The sequence below is a fragment of the Erithacus rubecula genome (genome assembly GCF_903797595.1).
Source record: "Erithacus rubecula genome assembly, chromosome: 3".
NCBI classification, from domain to species: Eukaryota; Metazoa; Chordata; class Aves; order Passeriformes; family Muscicapidae; genus Erithacus; species Erithacus rubecula.
Window position 1 is genome coordinate 4716618 of NC_136689.1, and position 16028 is coordinate 4732645.

Sequence of the window (16028 nt, forward strand, 5' to 3'; positions counted from 1 at the left end):
TCTACAGTAGTGTGGTAAATTCAGGCATTAGGATCTGAATACTTACAGTGGTTTGCCTTGTGCTCAGTGTTTCTCATTGCCACCCTTCCCCTTTGTCAGCGATTTAAGCCTCAAGCAGAATAATTGAAAATGCAACTGGACAAAGCCTTGAGCTGAATTCAGTGTTGGTCTTGCCCTGTGGAGGGGATGGATCTGATGAGCCTTAGAGGTGTGACCTGTGGAACTAAATTCTGTTTCCAGGAAGTACAGAGGAGCAGTAACTGAGGTGCAAGGTGCTGATACTTTAATCTACAGTGAAAAACAATTAGGTGATTGTCAGAGTTATGATAGAGATGTGATTTTGGCGCTTCCAAGCTGGAAAGGCAAAGGAAAAAATTATCTCTGTAACCTCAATCAGACAGGGTAGATCCAGATTAAATAGTTGATCTTTATTTGGTCTGTTTTTCATTACTCATTCTTGTAAATCAATGCACTTGCAATGACCTCAGGTTGGTTTTGCCTTATATCCTGGGTGCCTCAAACACAGCAGGATTAGCTGATTGTCCTGCTGTGTCCAGTGTTGGTGTGGCCTCATCTGGAGCACTGTGGGCAGTTCTGGGCCCTGCAATTTAGGAAGGGTGAGAAGGTCCTTGGGTGTGTCCAGGGCCTCACACAGAGGTGGCAGGGCTGGAAGGAATGCCCTGAGAGGAGCTGTTGAGAGCTTTGTCTGCTTGGGGAGAAGGCGGCTGAGGGGTGACCTCGTTGCTCTCTACGACTTCCTGAGAAGTGGAAGTGGAGAATAAGGTGCTGAGCTTTTCTCCCTGGGATCCAATGACAGGACATGTGGGAATGGCCCAAAGCCACACTGCAGGGGGTTTACATGGGACACTAGGAAGCATTTCTTTGCCAAAAAGGTGGTCAAACACTGGAACAGGCTTTCTAGATGGATAGTTGATGCCCCAGGTTTGTCCATGTCTAAGAGGCACATGGGCAGTGCCCAAGGCCTTACAATGGTCAGCCCTGAACTGGTCAGGCAGTTGGGCTGGATGCTTATTGAAATAGTCTATTCATATTCTACTCTATTTTATTCTATTTTATTCTATTTTGACATGGAGTTTCAGAGGAGTGAAAAATCATCTATCTAATAGATATGTGTTATTTCTGGTATTTTCTGTGTGTTATTTCTGTGTGTTGTTTCTGGTATTTTCTAATTGTCAAGAGCTTTCTTTCTTAAGTTACCTCTAGTACTGGAAACAAGCACTCAGAAGGAAAAATGGATATCTCATTTTGGTCATCAGAAACTAACAGTTTTCGACGATTCACCCCTGAGTCCTTGGCAGCAATTGAGGAAAGGATTGCTAACAAAAAAAAGGAGAAAGTTGAAATTAAAGAGAAGAAGAAGAAGGACCAAGGAGCTGAAAAAAAACTTACTCCTCAGCTCGACCTGAAAATCTGCAAAACGTTGCCATCTCTGTATGGGGACATTCCTGCAGAGCTAGTTGGGGAGCCCCTGGAGGATTTTGATCCATACTACAGTGATCACAAGGTTAAAACTTCCCAAAGCATTTCTTTTTTTTTTTTTTTTAATTTTTGCCTGTTGAACTCTTAAGGGATAGTAAAAGCTCCATTCAGGAGGTGCTGGGGTTTGATTCTTCTGTAGACAGACCTTTGAACATTACTGACAACTTTTTGGGGGGGAATTCTAAGGTGTGCTCTGCATTATGGAATAAAGAGATATTTTTAGTTCCAGTCAAGAATCAAATTTAGTTATGAAAACATGATATGACACACTTTAATAGTAAATATATTCTGGGATTAGTGATGCTTTGTTTTCCAGACCAGTTTGTCTGTTTCCTGTGGGGCTGAACTCCCTGTTGAATAAACAGTGCCTATCCAACAGTCAGTCACATTGGAACTGCAGATACTTTCACAGAATTACAAATACTGTGCAAATAAAGGGAGGCACATTTGAGATATTTCCATTACTCTGTGTAGCAAACCCATGTTTTTTCATTGTCATAAATTAATTTTCTGTAACTTTATGTCTCAGTGGCTTTGTTTATTGTTCCATATTTATATTGCACATACTCCATGCTATTCCAAAGTGCTTGGTGATGCTGACTATAGTAGTATATAAAGTAGATAGTCTAGGAATCCTTTCTAAATTAAATTCTTAAATTAAATTATTACTACTGTCAAGGAAGACTTGATCTGAAGAGCAGAAGGTTCCATCCAGTCTCAGTTGCTGTTTTAATGTATGCCAGCAAAGTATTGGAGTGTAATAATTTTATCACAGAACATACTTTAGACTTTGATCTTCCAGATACCTTTTTCTCAAAGTAATCAAAGTGATACTATTGATGCAGAGGAACTGAGCTTGATTGAGTTGAAGAAATTTATATTAAAGTTAGAAAACTCTGTTTTTCATTCAAGAGATTTCATTTTTACTGTATGGCAAAAATGCTGAGATGCATGGACATTAATGTATCTTGGAGGGAATTTACAGTGTTATGTGACAATATTTCAAAATTAAAGTTTTTTCTTTGTCCATGATTTTGGCAGTGCTACACAATGTGTATCTTGTGTATCTAAATAATCTCTTGTAGCCCATAAAACTGTCGAAGAGTAAGGTATTAAAACTATTGTTCCAGTCCCAGAGTAGTAATTTAATTACTTTGACCAGGTGAATATGATTACTTGCTCTTTATATTCATTCCCATTATGGTTTCTTCCTCTCAGGCAATAATGATCTTTTATAGAGCTGCTCTCTTTCCTTCAAAATGTGTATAATCAGGTCACAGCTCCAAGTAAGAATAAAGGAAAGCTGTACTGCTACCTGCAGTTAGATATAGCTCTAGATGCAGATTTGAAAAACTGAAATTTCTCATTCATTTAAGTGTTTCAAATACTTTGAATCTTTTTTTTTTAATAGACTTTTATGGTGCTAAATAAAAGGAGGACGATTTTCCGGTTTACTGCCACATCTGCCTTGTTTATATTTGGTCCTTTTAATCCAGTCAGAAAAGCAGCAATTAAAATTCTGATCCATTCATATCCTTTCAATGGTTTCCCTGATTTAAATCTTAAAATATTCTGTGCCATTTTCTGTCATTCTGTTCCTCTGTTTCTGCTTTTTCTGCTTTTATTTGGAATTATTAATTAGTGGAAATAGGTATTTTTAGGTAAACATGTCTGAACATGTCAAACATGTTATGTCCCACTAGTATCCTAACTTCCAAAACCATCTCCACATGCAGATAATTCATTTTTATATTTAAAACATGAATTTTACACAGCTGAGAAGGTTTGATCTTGGAGGGGGATTCTTGGGATGGTCCTGTGCAAGGATGGGAATTGGATTTCTGTGATCCTTGTGGGTCCCTTCCAACTCAGGTTAATTTGTGATTCTGTCATAAGTTCCTTTGGCAAACCCATGCAAAGTTCTGGGCATATTTAAATGAAAAGGAATTATTTGAATACTTGTGTGGTTTTTGTGTGTGGAAATCAACAAATTGTATGAACTTCATTTTTTATGATGTAGCATTTTTTCCTTAACTTGCTATTCACGTTGTTTCTTGGCATTATTACATGTACTGTGTTGCTCAATTGTGTGGCTATGACTATCCCTCACGTTCTTGAAAAAGCCTCCTGGACTGAGTAAGTACCTCAGTGGCCTCATGTGCTCAAGATTTTTCCAAGGATATTAACATGTGGGACTGAAGAATTTAGATAATGTGGTGATCTAATTCTGGGGCTTGAAAATTCTCAGCTAGACCTCTGAGAAAGGCTGAGGATTGTTATTAGATCACACAGTCTTTTGTGGAGCTTCAGTGCTTTTTCTTAGAAGCTCTCACCATATGCTCTTTTTTCTGTTTTGCCTAATTTTGCCATCTGGTGTAACACAGAAGGTTGGCCCATTTTTCCTTTTGGGGGTTAAATATTTTCAAGAGATTGTGCAGCAGGATTTTAATTTAATATCTCTTATTCTACAGCAATAATCTGAATGTCTGTTATGGTTGCCTCATGGAAAAGCTATAAAGGAATAAATATTCATTCTGTTTTTTCCTCTGTTTCCTGGTGACTCTCCTAAGTCAGTTGTTCCTACTAGGAAGTCATTTATTTGTAATATCTTGCTTCCTTTTGTACTTGTGCACTGTATCCAGTGTAACTTGAGTTAATGTTCCAGAATTAAATCTGGAAAATGTGCCTGGAGCCTCAGAAGTTCTGTAATTTTAATTCCTATTATTTTGGGGTAAGCATGGTGATAACTTTATTTTCTGTAGGATTTATTTTAGTTATGGTGTATTTGTCAGAATAAGTATATAAAATGTGTGAACTTTACAGGCTGAATTAAATCTTTGTTGTCATTGTTCTGCCAGAATGGTGAGGCTTTGAAATTTTCCTGCCTGCTTTGCAACATAAACACAGTCTTAAAAATGTTTCCTAAGGAAATGTGATCTATCCTTAATCCAGAAATAGAATGATATTCTTATGTGAATGTTTGTATTTGTAGATTTACATGGAAAATTTGCTAAAATTCAGGAAGACATCTTGTCCCCATGATGCTTCTGAAAGTAATGCAACCTGCCCTGTTTTGCTTCACATTTTCTACATTCTCTCCATGCAGGGACTAAATCAGTGAAAAGATAGAAATGTGCCTGAATGTGCATCAGTCTCATTAATATTTTTATTTCTGTAACTTTGATATACACTTTCCTCCTCAGGCATGTTTTCACTGCCATATATACTGCTGAAATATTGATTAAAATAGTAGCGAGAGGATTTGTTTGGAATGAATTTACTTTTCTTCGAGATCCATGGAACTGCTTGGACTTTTCTATTATTATTGTAATGTAAGTAAAACTCAGTTATTCTTTTACACTGAGGGCACAAAAACATGGAGAAAATACCATTTGGTGTTGCTGAAATTCCTTACAGTTGTTGGCATCCTCCCTGCTAAACTGTGCTTGAATCACAGTTTGCATGTCTGCAAAGAGAAAAACAAGCTTTAAAGTAAGACCTAAATGAAAAGCTCATCTTAGAACTCTGTGATTGTTCTTAATTTAGTCTATATTTGCATTTTGTCAAAAAGTAATTGCATAAACAACCCAAACAAAGCCTGCCTCTTATGTTATCTTAGCTGTACTCGGGATCAGATGAAACTCATTTGAGAAGGGTCCAAAATGGGTCACAAGGTATTGAATGGCTTGGTGGTAAATAACAGATGAAATCACAGGGTCAAGTGATAATCAAGGAAGAAAACACCTTGCTTTGCATACAAATTCATGGGCTCTGAAATAGCCTTCACTTGTTGGGAAGATGATGTTGGAGTTTAAACAGACATTTTTATAAAAGCATCACTCCAGCAGTCATGGTCAAAAAAAGAGCTAGAAAATTAAGATATAGTGGGTAAGAAGTAAAGAAGCAGAACACACATTATTTCTCTGTGGACCTTGTATGGTTTTGCTCCTCACATGTCAAAAGATTAATTTAAAAAAATGCAGTGAATATATCTGTAATTCCACATACTAAAAAACTAAATAGAGTAAAACTCACATGAGAAAACAATTGCAGAGCAGGAAGACAGCTGAAGTGTATGATACAGAGAGAGAAAAAGAGAATAAATATTTTTTTTTCCTACAATGAGAGCTAAAGGCACCAAATGAAGTTGTCAGGTGGCAGAATAAAAAAGAAGGGAGTGGTTTGTAACACTACATGTAGGTTTTTCCTCATTTGTAAATAATAGGTTATATATACACACAGGTCATCACACACACCTGTATGTATATGAATTATTCTTATGGGTAATAATGAACTGCTAAGGAGCTTAAATATTGTTAATCATCAGCATCTATCACTAGATAGTTTCTGATAATTACAGCTATCACAAGACAGTCCAACAGCTGCATGAAAAATTTAATTTATGGTCCTTCTTCCCTACCTGCACCCCTAATTAATTACTGTTCAACTTTACAATATAGTACCTCCACCTGTTTTTTTCATGGCTTATAGTACAACCAAAAAAACTATTTGGAAATTAGCTCAACTGCTAACTCAAGTGTATTTATTGCTTAAGGCAGTTGATAATTATTCAGTCTTACAGACTAGGCAAAGTCAATGTGCTCTGATCTGCTGCTGACAAAGATGCTTTGAGGGGGAGGTTGCCTTTGCAGCCACTGTTGTCTTGGACTTTGTTATTGAGACTTTATTTTTTAAGGATTTCTGTTACAAGTTATGACTTTGTCATGAGATGAGTCACAATTCATGTCCTTTCTGACATGAAAGAAGTCAGAAAATTTGGGGTAACCTGTTAAAATGCTGTTAGAATATGCAGTGGTTTAAGATACTTTTGATTTGATGGAATTTTTAAATTGTTGAAATGTTAAAATTGAAACAAGTTGCAATACTCAAGTTCTCACTGATTGTTAAAGGTTGGGAGGACACGTGGTACAGAATAAATACTTTATAAATCTACTGTTGCTCAACTTCCTTCTCCTGGAGTGTGTATTTTTTTTTGAGATAGCTGCAACATGTACTTTCATGAGAGAAGCCTCAGTGTAAGAGTGTTGCTATGGCATTGGCAGCTTTATATTTATTTGACATTTTGATGGATAAACTCTTCCAAAGTTGAAACATCCAAATCCACACCAAGTAGGAGCTTACTGTATTTCTTTTCAGAGGCACTGCTCCAAAGCCTCACTACTTTATATCCATGCCTAGAAATGGACCTAGATTCCTAATTTTAGTCATGTATCTTAGGGCATATTTGACCTGTTTATTTTCTGCAGTGTATTCATTACTTCCTGCTCCATAAGCAAATGGTTTGAGAAGCTCCATTCTTGTCATTCATTTGAGTCTGGGTTAATTTTACAGGTATGTTACTGCATTTCAGAGTGTTGGCAATGTTTCAGTTCTTCGAACTTTCAGAGTACTGAGGACTTTGAAAGCTATTTCAGTAATACCAGGTGAGGAACAACACCTCTTACTGATTTTCTCTCTGCTTCACCAGAATGCAAATTTTAATTTCACTCCAGTTCTTGTCTTCTAGTTCTCTGGTCACTTTTTGTTACCACAAAAAATCCCAAGGTGTGGCTGTTTTGCAATGTCAGCAGCACCCTAACACAATTTAAAAAAATCATCTTTCCTTCAATTCGTTTTGAAAAAGGCAAATTTATATTCTACGTTTTTTTTTATCCCATCATTGATGGGATAACATTTTGATTTAGCCCAGTGCCTTTGTCTCTTTAATTTGTCTTCCTGGAGCAGCCCACTGTCTTTAATATGTTCTCCTAACATAATATATCTAAGCCACCATATTTCTGGTTTCAGGCTCTACCTCATTAGCTTAACTTTCTCTGCTTTATTTCCCAGATCAGAATGCTGATTTCACAATCTAAGAGACTTTCATTTGTTTCCTTCCTGACCACAGCCACTGTCTAGATTTTGTGTAATACTTTCAATAGTATGTTGCATATGCCATCCAGATATTCAATATTTTTGTGCCATGTCCTTAATTAGGGTATCATAGAATGTTTTCATAGTCCAACTGCAAAAATTCACTTGAAAATCCATAAATTACTATACATCTCATGGTCATTATATATATTAACTTTACCATTTCCATGTAATTGCACATATTTTTTTGATTTTGCTATGAAATTATAGCAGAAATAAAACACTGAAGGTGCTTAATTTTAGTATCAAGCCACACATCAATATCTTTCCTTGGTCTTTAACAAATTTGCAGCTGTTGTTTCTTGTCATACAGGACATTGCATTCCTTTTCTCACTCTCCATGTTATTGGATCTTATTTTCCTAGGTCTGAAAATCATCGTAAATTCACTTGTTGAGTCTGTTAAGAAGCTTGTGGATGTGTTGATCCTGACTGTATTTTGTCTGAGTGTATTTGCACTAATAGGCCTCCAGCTTTTTATGGGCAATCTAAAATCCAAATGTGTCCTCAATAAAACTCTGTACAATGACTCATTATGTAAGGATCCCAAGATATATGTACCAAATGATGAAGGTAAATGTTTTTCATTTCTCTCTTTATATAATTGTGTATTTTCCTGTGCATGTATTACTTTTTCACAGAGATGTTAAAATATAGTTGCATGTATTTCTGCCAAGAAGGTTTGTCCTATTTGCACAAGTAGCAGTATGAAGTTCTCATGAACTGAATATGGGATTAGTGTATCTTGGATTTGGATCATCAGTCTGTGGGATAGAAGGAACTGAATTTTGTATAAGTATTTTCTTCTTTATCTGTGCATTGTGCAGGGATCTTAATTTTAGGGGTGCTCCACAGAGAATGATTTTTTCCATCACTTGCTCTGTATTTCATGGATTACAATTACTCTGTATTTCATGGATTGTGTCTACTTCTCATAGAGATTCTTATTTTTATCAAAGACCAAATAAAATCTTACATTGTTAGTTGTACATCAAATTGTCGCTATTATTTTAAATTTTCAGAGAGGCTTATCTGCTGAGAATCAGTCCTGTATGCCTTTTGCTGGCAAAAGATCTTTCACAGAGGTTTGATCCATCAGAGCATTTATAAAATGCAGTAATGTCTGGATTGCTGTCAGAAAGCTGTAGAAACTGAAAACTTCTGATTTTATGATTCCTTGTTTGTTTTTTTTTTTTTTTCATTAGAGATTTGCTATAGATTGGAAGACTCTTCTGAAATATTGCTCTGTGGATACACTGGAGAACCCAAGTAAGTGAACAAAGTAGTTTTAGTACTTTCTTAATTTTTTCCTCCAGATGAACTGTGGTTTTATTTTTGGTCTAAAGGAATGGTGATGGTTTTTCAGGAGGAGGAAATTGATCAGTGAGTGTGTTATTAAATTAAAAAACAGATATTTCACACCAGAAAAAGAACGAAGTACAAGGAGCAGCCAATTTTATATGTACTTTGTTGCTAACCACTGGGAGTATAATTGTAAGGTAGAATGATACAAATGAGAAAGGGAACAGATCACTAAAGACTTTTTAGATATCAATAAATTCTCCTCTCCTCATCCTGGTGAATTATTTTAAAATAAAGGTATTTCCATTTTTCCCCTCTCTGTGTATTTCTTTGGATGTATCCTACATCAGTAAGAGTTTTGGTCTAGTCCCAAAATAAGGTTTCTGTCTAGTTTTCTTTACTAGCAAATGGCTCTCTGGGATGCTCAGATATGAATCAGCCCTTCTGGCAGGAATATTTTGGGAAATAATAAACCTCATTTCAGAGAAACTGAACAAATCTTTATTTGTCACTGTGTATTGGATGCTTTCAGGTTCAGTTGAATCTCCACATAACTGTTGTCTAACATTTCTTTTGTCGTTAGTACAGAGTGTCCAAAAAACTACACCTGTGAGAAGATTGGGAACAATCCTGATTTTGGTTATACAAGTTTTGACCATTTTGGCTGGGCCTTCCTCTCTGTGTTCCGTCTGATGACCCAAGACTCCTGGGAACGTCTCTACAGACAAGTGGGTACTTTTTTAACAGCTGGAATTACTTTAGCTATGTCCACTACAAAAGTCTGTATTTTAACATTACTGACACCAATTTTCTTTTAAAATCAATGTCAGTATTAAGGAAATAGAGTCAAGTGACTGAGCTGTCACCTTTTGCAAGTGACACTGCGTCCTGGTTTAAAGGACAGGTGTCTGCCAATAAAGGCAGCAGCTTTTCTTTGAGATGGAGAATGTAAACCCCCTCCCACAAAATTATGATTATAATTTTGAAATTAAGGGGCTCTCAGGCAAAGATATGGGAATTTGGAATAACAGTTCTTTACTAGGAAAATCAAAATAGAAATACAGTATTACAGAGAACAATCCCAACCCTGCCAGAGTCAGAATCCAAGCTGACACCCATCAGTCAGTCAGGGTGGTGGCAGCAGCCCCATTCCATGGTGGCTGCATCCTCCTGCAGGGGCAGATGTGGTTCAGCTGCAGCAGTGCTCCTGGAGAAGGTGCAGTTTCCTCTGAAGCTCCAGGGATGATGTGGAAAGGTCTGGCTTTCCTCTGGAATCCAGTGGAAAGAAGATACCTTGGTGTCCAAAATCTCAGTTTTTATCTGGGTAGGAAAGGCTTGGCTCCTCCCCTGGCTGGAACATCTCCCAGTGGGATGATGGAATTTTATCAGTCATGCACTGGGACTCAATGGGCCAGCAGCAGATGATATCTCCTGGAGGGAGGATGGGCTGTGGGAAGATAAAGATGATTTGCCCAGCTGGTTTAAAGATGGCCCATTAGCAGAGAATGTGTGCCAGGAGATCAGGGGCACTGCCCCACCTGGCTGCAACAGATGGGGACAGAATTCACATTTCTGGCCACATCAACCCAACATACACTGGATGGGAACAATCCTGCTGTGAATGCTCATAGTTTTGTTGGAGAGCATGCTCAGGTCTGTAGTTAAAAGCTAAATAAGGGTTAAATATTTGTATGCAACCACCCAAGGGCTGGGATATGGAGCAGATCCAACCAGAGAGCTCCCTGCTACTGCAGGGAATGTGAGGATTTGTCACATTCTCTGTTTGTCTTCCTTTTAAGTGCTGACTTCTCACCAAACCTTTTGGCTCAGCATACATTCATTTTGGACAGCACAGTACTAAAAAAACTGGAACCTTTATGTTTTGATTCTGAGAGTTGAATGTAACTTCTCAGTTCTGTGATTTTTTTAAAAAAAATGATGTAAAAATACTTGTAGAGAACTTCCTGGATCCTTTACATCTATACATTGCCTTTGCCAGAGAGGAGTAATACTCTCTGCCTTGTTCTGTACCTGTCATATTGGTCCATTTTAACTCTTTTCCCCTTCCCTTTATTAACTGAGACTTTTTTAAATGGATGCAACATCTTTTGCCATTTAAAGGTCATGTGATTTTTAGTTTTTAATGTCTCAGAGCTTAATTTTGAACTATCTCTTCTGCTACCATTAAAAAAATAAGAATAAGATAATCAGTCTAAATATTGTCTCTGATGCTGTGATTAAAACATATTTCATGACTGTATAGATAATCCTAGCTTTCATCTTTGTTACTGAGTTTCATTAATTTCTTGCACACTCACCTGTTTATGTCTTTACAGATGAATTGGTCTTCTCATAGCTTAAACTCTGATGATCATTTGCCTGATTTGCTGAAATATATTTGATTTAATTTTAAGAATGGGGTTTTAAAATTCTTCAATACAGTACATGAACATTTTTATGTGTAACTTAGACCAGAAGCAGATCCTACTGTTGTTCATTGAAAACACTGCCATACATTAATCTTTTGTATTGCATAGGAGAATAAATTATTTAAATTATGATGAAATTGCTTTATAATGTTAGTTTGTTAAGACTTTATTACCACCTTTACCTTTTCCTCACAGACCATCCGTACATCTGGAGTGCCCTCTGTGTTTTTTTTTATGGCAGTCATCTTCTTCTGCTCCTTTTATCTCTTCAATCTGATCTTGGCTGTGGTAACTATGGCATATGAAGAGGAAAACAGAGCTACTCGTGCTGAAACAGAGGCAAAGGAAAAACTGCTTCAGGATGCCAAACAAATTATAGAGAAGGAACAGGTCTGTAAATTATCATGTATAATCTGTAGTTCCTTTTGTTTTCTTCTGCTCGTGAATTAGGGAAATAATATTTTGAATTAAACATGGGCTTCTTACAATACTTTCTGACACTTGATTTCTCTCTATGTCTTTACAAATGCATATATGCATGTATATATATGTTTAAATAGATAAAACCCATCATAAATCCAAGTTAAACCATATTAAGTTTTAGGATTTGCAGACCTGACATTGTATAGGAAGGGCTTTCTGGCAAGAAAGTAACTTTCATGGTATTGCAGGACTGCTGCACTCCATAGTTTGCCCTGTTTTTCTACAGTACCATTATTGCTGTGTCCAAAAATTCCTTCTGGATATCCCTAACTGATGTTACTGCAGGAAGAAAGCATGAGTGGATACATTTGATCTTCTACCTTAAATCAAATATATCACTGATTTACTGCTAGGTGACAGAAAAGTCAGACTTGTAAGAGGATAAATATTCTGTAGCAGCTATCAAATTTCATCATTAGTGTAAGGCATCACCATTTTATCAAGTTCCTCCTCTACAGTTGTTGACAGCTCTGTCATGTTTCTCTGCCTGATTTTCCACATTGCCAGGCTTTTCTTAGACTTTTCTTCCATTTTTCTCTTTTCTTCCTTTTTTTTTTTTTTTTCTTTCAACAAGATTGAGATTTAGGCAAGTTTAACATTTTAGGATTTAATTTGAGCCCTTAGTCTTCTACTGCTTTGGATTCAAGGTCCTTTTCAAAGCATGAAAAGGAAAGTAAAAGGATAAGCCATAATAGTTTGTAAATCAGAGATAAAATACAATATTTAAAGTGACAAGGGCAGATGTTAATTACAGTAGCTCACAGGTAACCTTACTTTGTCTTTCAGAATTGTGAATAGCATTTTGTACTCCTATCTTTTTATGTCAGTTAAACATTTGAAACCTAGGAATTGTCAGTGCAAATAATTCAGATAGCATAATATTTACATTTATCTGATCCTAGTCCATGCATTGGTATTTGCCTGGAATTAACAGACAGACACTTTGCTTTTCCTGTTACAGATGTTGGCTGTGGAAGAAAGCAATAAGGCCTTGCATGCTGGATCTGAAATGTCAGTTGCTGACTTGAGAAATTCCAAAGGAAAAGAGAGTAATAAAGAAACACCTACTTCAAGGCAAAACTTAATTTTAGATGACCAGGAAAATGAGGAGCAAATATTTCGTTCCCAGCCTGATCGCTGCCACAAGAAGCTTGTAAGTATTCGAAATAGAAACTACATTAATTAGATTTGCATATGATATGAGAATTCAAGGATGAGATTTTGGGACCAGAGGGAGCCAGCACTACCTGCACCTTAAAGGAAGTTGGAAGTGGCTGTCAATGGTACATTTATAGCAGGTCACTGACTGTGGTAAGATCTGCCAAAATCTCTGTGCTGCAGAAATACATCCATACAATTCTTAAGTTTTAGAGTTTCCCTAAAGACCTAACTATTTTAATTTTTTTAAATTACTATCCTTTTCTACAGACAGCTAATTCTCTGACCTACATATTTAGGATAGGGTTTAGTTCAGTATGAAGATGTCTGATTCACTTGCTCACTTTAAGCATCTGGTACCAGTTAGATGTTCTTGCATATGTTGGATGTTCAATATCTGTGGGACATCTTGCAGAACTTTGTGGGTATCTCATAAACATTGCAGCATCTCAAATGTTGCTAAATTCCTAGTTTTAGGCAACTGGATTGTTTCCAGGGTTTGAATTTTCTGAGGTTTTTAGGTTTTACGTCTGTTTTAGGTTCTAGTCTCTCAGAGTGGAGATTCAATTTTTTAGATCACAAATTGATACCTAGTGTCATTAGAGCTTTTCTAGTGTGTTATTTGGCTTTCACCTCCTTTATGGAAGGGCACAGATGTTATGTAACTTGTCTGCTACTGTGGATGTCTCAGCTACCAAATGTTTCAATAGATCATCTCAAATGGCTTCAGAAACATTTATTTATGGGGATCAAACTGATCAGAAACATATGGGTTCCATATACTGGGATTTTAAATGCATTGCACACATGGATAAATTAAACATGGATATCTAAATATTAGGCTGAATCTCACATATATTGTTTCACATCTTGTTAACAGCAGGGATTTCTGGCTCCTCTGCTGACCACTCATTTTTAAATCAATTAAGAAACTTATTATTAAGACTTGGTATTCTTTCTTTGCTTAATTTTGGAGATTTTTTTCCACAGTACCTTTGCCACTCACAAAATACTGTATTTTCTAGAAGACCATCCCATCTTTAATCTTTCTCTGGCTCTTTGTAAACATCTTTGTAATCATTTTAATCTTGAGCTGTATCTTTCAAAATAATGCTCAGGCAATTATCCATATTACTTAATTATTTTCAACAATACCTTAAAAGAAAGTTTTTAATGCCCTCATACTGGTTTCGTCTCATGACATATTCTCTTCTGCTTCTGAGAGAGCATCAGAATAGTTCCATCCATCTCACTGGAAATGGAAATTTTCCCATAGCAGATCTAAGAGAAATAAGGTTCCTACTTCCATATGTTTGAAAAGTATCCTTGAAGGGGAGTCTTTCTCAGACATATAATCCCAGCTAAAATTTATTAAATTCTCATTCTGACAGTCATCATGGTCAGAATTCCTTCTAAAATCCATAATCTGAGCTATAATAAATTATATATTTGAGTTGGAGGAATCCAAATCACACACTTGGCAGCAGCTGCCCCATCATCTCCTTTAGTAAAGCATTTGCTTCTTGTAGTGTCATTAATGTTTCCCCTGCTGTGTTAAGAATATAATTCAATTTTGTGACCTAGTTTGGTTTTGCTGCACTTAAAGGAAGTGCTGTATCACAGCTCATGGTAGTGTTTTATTGTACCTATTCAGAAAAAAAAAAAAAAGTATTTTCATAATAGGTGTCATATCTTCTGTAAGTATAAAAATAATTTTATATGGCTGATTATTCCTATTTAATTTTATTCTTTTAAGTCTGTGACTGTGTTGCAGGAGATGTATGAGACAGGAGATAAATTTGAATTGTTTGCTAGACCTTAATTCTGCAAGGCTACAAAGTCTGCACAGATGGATGCCAAATGTAATCTGGATTTTTATATCTCAGAAGTAACATCCTCAGACATTTCCAAGGTCCCTTCCCCTCTCTCTTTCCAGGGAATGACAAATTTCTGAGTATCTCTAGGAAAACCTAAAGCATGATCCAAGCAGTGTGAGCTGCCCCAATGTAGATTTTTACCTTTAGTCAAATAAATATAATCTGCACAAACCTGGCAGTTTATTCCATGTTCTAACAACTGCTGGTAGTACAAGCTCTGCTGCAGCTGAGGACTCCTCAATGTCCTCTCTACCTTCATCATAGGAAGAGGCTAAAGGTGCTAAGCTAAAGCAAAAAGCAAATTGGGTGGAAGCTTTTTGGTAGGACAGAATGAGTTTATGAACATTATTTCTCTAGTGCACATCCCTATTTTAAATCCCAATTTTTCAGAGGATTCTCACTCCGAGTTATTCCCTTCAGGTAAAGATCAATGAGCAGCAGTAACCAGTTCAGTGCAGGTGAATGTCCTTGCCCTTTCCAAAAAAACTCTGAAGGTTCCTTAACAGTGAATTTCATCAAGAACACTGAGAACTTTAGTCAAATTTTTCTGGGTTTCTTTTTTTCTGAGACAGCAAAACTTAGAGAAAAGAATGAAAGGGTGACTTGCACTGGCCATGATTAGACCAGTCTAGTTGAGCCTTTTGGATTCAGAAAAAAACAGAGGGGAAAATTAGCATTTTAGCACTGTATCATAAATTCATTTTATAGGTCTGTTCTCTGACAGTTCTATCACCTAAGTTTTGCTTAGATTCTCATTAAAATATCAGAGTGACAAAGAGAAATAATTATTATTAAACCATCAAGGCCAAGGATAACAGTTTCATTCCCTGAATAACAGTTTTACAGAGTATGTTAATAGAAATCATAATATCATAAGAATTTGAGGTAGCATTATGATATATTTTTATTAATTTATCCTTCCCAAAATAGAAAATTATGCAAATCCAGTTGTGCTGAGAGGGAACACTAAGGTACAGTGCATTGTGATGTGGTCAATCTGTCCATTCCCAGTCTGTCAAGTTCCTTGTCATCTGGTGATTCTAATTAAAGCAAAATTAGTGCCATTCTTGGTTTTAGGCAATTCAATATTAGTTAAATCTTGATAGGTTTATTAGGGCTAAACCCCTCAATAATTTGTATTAACTGTGTGACTATTTTTCACATTAATACATGATTATTTATTAGCAGTCAGTAATTCATAGTTAAATAGCCAATAGTTTATTCAAGCTGATGTCAGTGTTCTTTTTGTCTCTTGTTTTTATCTTTCACTGGAAAGATAGATTGATTCTTCTCCCTTGCCCCCTGTTAATATTTCTATGCTTCCTTTATAATGTCATTTAACTGCA

General features: G+C 36.3%; 1 protein-coding gene across 1 annotated transcript in view; it reads left to right on the forward strand.

Moving 5' to 3' along the window:
• Positions 1 to 1252: 1252 nt before the first annotated feature.
• The window catches only part of LOC306800245 (sodium channel protein type 5 subunit alpha-like), a gene marked incomplete at both ends in the record, with an annotated part of 31191 nt that continues 16415 nt past the window's right edge, over positions 1253 to 16028 (forward strand). Inside the window, 10 exons of the mRNA XM_079302207.1 lie at positions 1253 to 1525; positions 2912 to 3044; positions 4359 to 4362; positions 4704 to 4832; positions 6853 to 6944; positions 7800 to 8006; positions 8639 to 8702; positions 9319 to 9463; positions 11360 to 11554; positions 12609 to 12800. Of these exons, the coding sequence (XP_079158333.1) occupies positions 1253 to 1525; positions 2912 to 3044; positions 4359 to 4362; positions 4704 to 4832; positions 6853 to 6944; positions 7800 to 8006; positions 8639 to 8702; positions 9319 to 9463; positions 11360 to 11554; positions 12609 to 12800 (1434 nt within the window). The remainder of the gene's footprint in view (positions 1526 to 2911; positions 3045 to 4358; positions 4363 to 4703; positions 4833 to 6852; positions 6945 to 7799; positions 8007 to 8638; positions 8703 to 9318; positions 9464 to 11359; positions 11555 to 12608; positions 12801 to 16028) is intronic.